At 52.6% G+C, this 7,144-nt stretch overlaps 1 protein-coding gene across 2 annotated transcripts; it reads right to left on the reverse strand.

Moving 5' to 3' along the window:
- Window positions 1-833: 833 nt before the first annotated feature.
- Window positions 834-6,453, reverse strand: MFSD5 (major facilitator superfamily domain containing 5). Of its 2 annotated transcripts, none has more exons than XM_052639587.1 (2): window positions 6,069-6,094; window positions 834-5,711 (listed from the first exon to the last, which is right to left on the reverse strand). In XM_052639587.1, exon 2 carries the CDS (start codon window positions 5,691-5,693, stop codon window positions 4,341-4,343), a length of 1,353 nt encoding a protein of 450 aa, XP_052495547.1. In that variant the 5' UTR covers window positions 5,694-5,711; window positions 6,069-6,094; the 3' UTR covers window positions 834-4,340. The 2 variants fall into 2 exon arrangements, with proteins under 2 accessions (XP_052495547.1, XP_052495544.1); XM_052639584.1 differs by lacking the exon at window positions 6,069-6,094 and adding an exon at window positions 6,290-6,453 and having other exon boundaries at window positions 835-5,711.
- Between the last annotated feature and the right edge of the window lie 691 nt (window positions 6,454-7,144).

The following is a 7,144-nucleotide window of genomic DNA, read 5'->3' on the forward strand; positions in this document are numbered from 1 at the left end:
GGCATCACCAACTCGATGGAGATGAGTTTGAGCAAGCTCTGGGAGTTGGTGATGGACAGGGAAGCCTGGCGTGCTGCAGTCCCTGGGGTTGCAAAGAGTTGGACACAACTGGGTGATTGAACTGAACTGAGTCTTAGTTGCAGAACAGGGGACCTTTCATTGCTTGGGCTTAGTTGCTCCTCAGCATGTGGAATCTTAGTTCCCCAACCAAGACCAATGATTGAACTTGAGTCCCCTGCATTGCAAGGTGGATTCTTAATCACTGGGCCACCAGGGAAGTCCCTCAATTGTTTTTGTTTTTAACAAATTTATTTTTAATTGGAGGATAATTGCTTTATAATATTGTGTCAGTTTCTGCCATACATCAATATAAATCAACCATAGGCATACATATATCCCTTCCGTCTTGATCCTCCCTCTGCCCTCCCACCCCATCCCACCCCTGTAGGTTATCACAGAGCACCTGGTTTGAGCTCCCTGTCTCAGATAGCAAGTTCCCACTGGTTATCTATTTCACGTGGTAATGCATATGTTTTAGTGTTACTTTCAATTCGCCCCTCCCTCTCCTTACCCCACTCTGTCCAGAAGTCTGTTCTCTGCGTCTGCCCTGCAGATAGGTTCCTCAGTACCATCCCCTCAAGTGTTTTTAAAAAGAGAAAAATAAGGTATACTTTAATAAATAAAAAAAAGTTGGAGAACAGCATGAATGGTATGATTCATTTTTATTAAAAAGAATTAGACATATGCCCTAGACTACAAACATTTGACACTGGTATGAAGGGGGTGCTTAAGGGAGCCTATAATTTTTTATATTTTATATGTCTATATGTATATTTGTAATATATTTATATATCAATATATGTATTTTAACACATGGACATGTATTTACATTCACATATTTACATTAATACATCTCTATTTGCCTTTGACTCTTTTACAGTTAGCCCATACTTATTGTTAAAAAAATCATTAAAGTGAATGTGACATATTTTGATAACATTAGGTCTGATCCCAAGCATGACAAACTTTCACTTGTCTTATAATTCTATTCTGTGGTTCTGTGGGGGAAGTGGTGGCAAAAAATAATAAACGGACAGGGAGAACCACAGGATTGGGGTTAGGGGAAGAGTGTATTGGGAAGTGGAACCCAGACGCAGTGGAAGGATCATGGCCACCAGCTGGGAGCAGCCCTCTCCCCTCCCTGAGCAGGGGCTGTATTCCCAGGAAGAGGTCACTCTCCAGCCTCAGAACTCAGTACTATCTTCATGCCCCAGGCCTCCTGCCTTCTTGCTCATTGGCTCCTGCTTCCTTGGACTGTTTCTTTTCTCCTCAGGATCACTTAAAAGCTCCAAATAAAATAATTATATACCAGCTGGATGGAAAGGCAGAAAATCAGGACTCTCTTAGGGAAAAATGGTGGTGTATATCAAATCTGACACCAAGCTGACCTTCCCACTTGAGGAAGAGGAAATGAGTTCAAGTGGAGCACACTGACACCCTCCTCAGCTACTTGCACACCCCAAAGCAGAAGGCCTCTCAGATAGCCTGATCCTGCTCTCTGGGCCAGGACCAAGCATAAACACTGCTGGGAATCACCCAACCACAGGGATGTGTTGGAAAGTTGTTCACCCCGTTACAACCCAGTCCACTCATTCTCACACCCAAATCTGGGTAGGCTCAGCTGGACTGAAAAAGTTAAAAAATAAAATATGAAAGCAAACACTTAGTAGTACTTACACTGGAGGCCAACTGCTGTTCCAAGCGCCTAATTTAACCCTCACAAGCACCCTCAGGGTAGCTACTATACCATCACCCCCATTTTATAGATGAGGAAACTGAGGCACAAATGTAAACCCAGGCAGTTGGGCTCGGGCTCCATGCTCTTCCCCAGTTCCCTGCACTGCCTCTCAGCAAGGCATCATGAGGACTGCTTTGCAGGCACCGTGCACCTGGTGAAGCAATCCCTCATTCACCTCATATGGGCAAATATCCAGAGGTGGGCCAGGTAGCCATGGCTAAGTGCTCCCACTCTCATGCCCTTCTCCAGGGACAGGGCTTGGGAGAAAAGAGCAGGGCTAGAGGGGGAAAGTCAAGTAGGTGAAGGCCCAGGGAGAGGGTCAGTACATGCCATAGAAGGGACACTGGGTGGGCAGCAGGAGGCAAGGTTTAGCCTTGGCTTTGCTGTATGCCCTTTAAGTGGATTTTCCTCTCGGATAAAAAAACTTTCACCAGCACCTAGTAATACAATGTGTGGTATATAGTAGTTACTCAATAAAATGTTTACAGCTAAATGGACAACCTTAAAGATACCTGCCAGCTTGTCACACCCAATGAGTCTGCCAGGAAGAGCCCTCCCCACTCTATCATCTACCAGCTCCTTTGAAGAGAACTCGGCAGGGACAAAGCTGAAGGAACTTCACTAGTCTGTCTCCTCTACCTCTCCTCCCTACTTCCTTTTCACTTAGGAGCATGCTGCCCCCCTCATGCTTCCATCAGTAAATAATCTCATTCAAAACAACAAATCATTAACTAGTCTCTGGATTCCAGTCTAATAGAGTTCCCAAATGGGCTACTCTTGAAAAGCCCGGAGTTAGTTAGCTTGTCTCCTCTCCATTTACTGAGCACAGCCATGGGCCAAGCACCCACTTGTGTGTATATATGGGGAGACAAGGGCATAGAAGACACAATTTCTTCCTGTCCTCAAGGACAGAGAGTCTACAAATAACTATAAAATACAGGCAGAAAGGGGAAGTAGAGTTATTGCAACAGACTCTGTTTTAGCCTTAAGATGGGGGAAGGAAAAGATATCTGCTTTTTTCATACTTAACCTCAGCGTCTATTCCCTGCAGCTGGGTGGGGGAATGTGTTTTTTTCCTTTTCTGAGCAGAGACCTGAGACCACTACTCTTCCCTCCCCTTGGCCTCACCCTGCAGGCACCCATCCATCAGCATTCCTCCCCCAGTGGGTGATGCTATCTCCCCACACAGGTTTGGACTTGCAGGTCCTGGAAAGTTTTGCTTCTTCCTGTCTGGGAATTCGTCTGGGACCCAAGGAAAGGTCATCAACCTCTTTTCTAGGACAGGTAGGTCCCTCATGCCCACCTCAAGCACATTCCAGGACACACCCTGAGCTGACCCTCCTTCCATTCCCCACCCTGCTTAACTGCTGGCTCTCCTTCCTCTGAGAAGCCCTGGTTTGGGTGCGAAGAGGAAAGGCAGATACAATCAGAGGTGAGGCAGGGAGGGGCTCACAGAACTTGAGTTCCTGGTACTGGTACTGTTTCCTGCCCTGATGCCTCCCTCACCCTCACTCACTCAGGGTGGGGAACAATCAGGTACAGACAAGATCACGGTCTGTCAGCCAATCACTGCTCTCTCCTCTTCAGCTCTTCACTTGGGTTTCATGCAAGCATACAGGCCCTGATGGACCCAGGTGATGTGGACAAGGGGTGCATTTTTGGCCAGAGAGGCAGAAGGCAAGCAGCACGCGTGTGCTGAGCTGCAAGCCTATTCATGCAGCAAGCCTCTGGATTTGCCGCAAGGGGTGGTCACAGAAGCAGCTCGAGCCCCTGGAATCTTTGCTCAGTGGCTTGGACATCTACTCCATAGGCTCCAGAGATTGTCTCACTCAGGATGTGGAGTAAGGTTTTTGCTTGGCAAATGGGGAGGGTGCCTGTCTCCAGGGTAACAAGATATGGAGGACCTCAGAGCCTCAGGCTTTTCCCACCCATTTCTGTTGAAAGGCAATTCCACAGTTCTCAGTTTAAGGTGGAGGCAGTCTTAGAGAGGGCTTCCCTGGTGGCTCAGTGGTAAAGAATCCGCTTGCCAATGCAGGAGACGTGGGTTCAATCGCTGGGTCAGGAAGATCGCATGGAAAGGGCGATGGCAACCCACTTCAGTATTCTTGCCTGGGAAATCCCATGGACAAAGGAGCCTGGCAGGCTACAGTCCATGGGGGTCACAAAGAGTCAGACACAACTTAGCGACTAAACAAGTCTTAGCGAAGCTAGAAAGACAAACGTTCCACTGGTAACCCCACCTCTCTCCTCACAACCTCCAGCTGCCCCCTCATAAGAACTACTGAGGTGGGTACAGGTGAGGATGAGTAAATGAGATCAATGATCAATTAAAATTGTTTATTTTAAAGTGGAAAGGGGGATGGGAGTGACACAGAGGCAACTTTTGGCATCTTCTTTCCAGGCCATCACCCCATGTGCTTCCCAACCCAAAGCACTGACAGGAGGAGCCCCCGAACAGGCTGAGGGGTCACAGAGAGATCTGTTCAGCCCTGGAGAGGTGGGGTTCAAGGGTCCATCCCAGCTCCCTGGTCCTAGAACAGGGTCAGAGCTCAGGAGTGTAGGGCTCCCCGGTGGGCGAGGGCACCCGCAGCTCAGCATCGTGCCTGACCACAGTGAAGAGTCCCACCACTGCCAGCAGAGCCATCACCATGACGGCGGAGCAGATGCTGAACATATTCCGAGTACCCGTTTTGCGATCGCTGTCATGGAGGACCAGGAGCCCCAGGCAGGCCAGTAAGTGCAGGGGCACCCGGAACCAGTTGAGGACACCAGCTTGCTCGGTCTCAGGGATCACTTTTCTCCGCAGGAAGCTCATGCTGGGAAAGTACAGTCCACAGGCCAGCTCGATAAGGAGGAAGGCTATGAAAGATTCCACTGGACTCTCCTGGCCTGGGCTGGTAGAGAACGTCAACATGAAGAGGGAGAAGACGACGATGAGGACAGCGAGGGAGAGTAGATGCATGGGCTGAAGGTGGTACCTCTTGGAGGTAGCAATGCGGTACAGGGAAGAGCCGAGTAGGCTGGCTGCCATGAAGCTGGAGAAGATGATGCCCAGTGGAGCCCCATGTGGGTCCAGCACAGGCGTCCAGAGGAAGACAAAGATGAAGATGACACTCTCAAACAGGGCCTGGATGGTGCCCAGTAGGAGCACACGACGGTCCGACAGGAGGCATCGCAGGCCACCAGCACAGGTCCTAGAGAAGGCACGCTGCCGATCATAGTTCTCTCCCCAGTTGTGAAGGGCCAAGGCCCCAGCCAGAGCCAAGAGAGGGATGGCGGCCACAAAGGGGGCTACAGGCCCCAGGCCCATCCAGCAGGCCACGGCCTCAGCTGCGACACCTGCCGCTACAGCCAGCACATGGTTCCAGAAGGCAGCTCGGGCAAAGGTAGCCGGGATCCATTCGGCGGGGAAGTCATGCCGTTCCAGGTGCTCATGGATATACCAGGCCTCAAAGGCTGAGAAGAGCAGGGCTGTAGATAGCCCACCTAGCGCTCGGCCCACCAGCAGCACAAAGTAGTCCCGGGAGAGTTTGGTTAAGCAGCAGAGTGAGTAAGTGAGGGAGAAGAGGACACAAGATTTCTTGCGACCCAGCCAATCCACCAGGGAGGAAGCCACCAGTCCAAAGAGGACGGTGGAGGCAAGGCCGCAGACGTAGAGGATGGCAATTTGTGCCTCCAGGAAGTGGTAATGCTGATACAGTTTGTAGAGGTAGGGGGCCTGCAGCCAGTCAGCTGCCAGGGCCAGGAAGTAGACCTGATAGAAGTCCAGTTGAAACCGAAGGAATGAGGGATTGCTGCAGGCCCTTCCAGAGGGCTTAGCCCGGCATCTTGACAGTTCCAACCCCAGGCAGGAGGCCAGGAGGACCACAAAAGCAAGGTAAGCAGTCACCAGCATGGCCGGCCCCCGGACGACCTGGGAAGAGAAGGGGGCTTCAGAGTCACATCCATTGCCCGGGTAGCGCTGTCCAGGGGCTGCCTGTCTAAGCAGAAAGTGGATCCACCCAACCCCCCTGCCAACAGCACTCCCCCACCCCTCAATTCCACTCCCCCAGAGCTCAGACCGGAGGGACCAGTTGGGTGGGTGGGAGGAGTGGCCCGCCAGAGCGGGACACTCTGGGGCAGGGAGGGGTGTGAGAGGAGAGAAGATTGAGCGTTCGCCCCACCCTTTCCTGGCATAGCAAAGAGGGAGTACCTAATCCCAGCCCCGCAAGTTAAGGGGCTGCTGCCCTTCCCCGTAACAGCGTTTACACACTGTACTTCCTTCTGTTACCTCCCATCCTCTTTGGGGAGCCTGTTTTTGTCCTCGAGGTCTCGTCATCTGTCCCAGGCATCCCTACCACCCGCGCAGGCCTCTAGAGTTGCTTCAGGCCACGCGCGTGCATCTCAGATTTCCCCCTCCTTCGGGTCAGGGCACCCCCCCCCCCCTGCGCCCGCTAGACCCCGCTTGCCGCCGCCACACACGCTCGCGCCTTGCCCAGACCCTGGTCTCACCTGCTGCCCCGGTCTGCGGGGACGCTCCGGACACGTCCGGCTCCAGGCCGCCCGGCCGCCCTTCCCGCTCTACCTCCTGCTCTGGCTCCGGCTCGGGTTCCACCAGCGCGCCCGCCCCTCACAGCCTGCTTCCGGGAGCCGGGGAGGCCTCTGGCCGCCGCCATGATGGCCCCATCACGTGACGGGGGCGCGGCGTTCAAACCCCGCCCCTGCTCCGCCCTCTAGCCGCGACTCGACTGCAACCTCCGGACGCCGGCGAGGCCAAGACTGGAGGCGGTGGTGGTCGCGGTTTCTGCTCCTGGTTCACTCCCATCCGTGGCCTTCCCATGACACTCGCTTCTTCGACTCCCGGATACCTACCGAACCTCCTGGAAATAAAGACCCATTTTCAGTCTCTTCCTCCGTGTCGTGGGTTACGGAGCGCTGCTGTGCCTAAGACAATGCCAGCAGTTCCGCAGAGTCGGGGTTTGATCTTCTTAAGGAACATCGTCACCCTAAGCCGAGACGGGCTTCTCGATTTTCTCTTCTCCCACGATAGTGACTTCCTGGCCAGAAGTCAGTATGGCTCAGACACCTGAGGGAGGCAGTGTGGTGTAAAGGACGTGGACTTGGCTTGCAGACCGCTAAGGCTCAAATCCCACCCCTATCACTTACCAGCTGTGTCGCCTCGGGCAAGCCATATGACTTCTCAGTGTCCCAGTTTCTTGGTCTGCATCATAGGAGAGCAGCGCCCAACTGAAAAAGGCTTAAAGTTCAGTGGCAGTCAAGAGTTAAGAACTTCAGCCTCGGAGTTGGACGCCCACCCTCTGCTACAGCTGTGGTACCTGGGAAAGGTTATTTAACTTCTTTCCAGCT

Source organism: Budorcas taxicolor, chromosome 5 (assembly GCF_023091745.1).
Source record: "Budorcas taxicolor isolate Tak-1 chromosome 5, Takin1.1, whole genome shotgun sequence".
NCBI classification, from domain to species: domain Eukaryota; kingdom Metazoa; phylum Chordata; class Mammalia; order Artiodactyla; family Bovidae; genus Budorcas; species Budorcas taxicolor.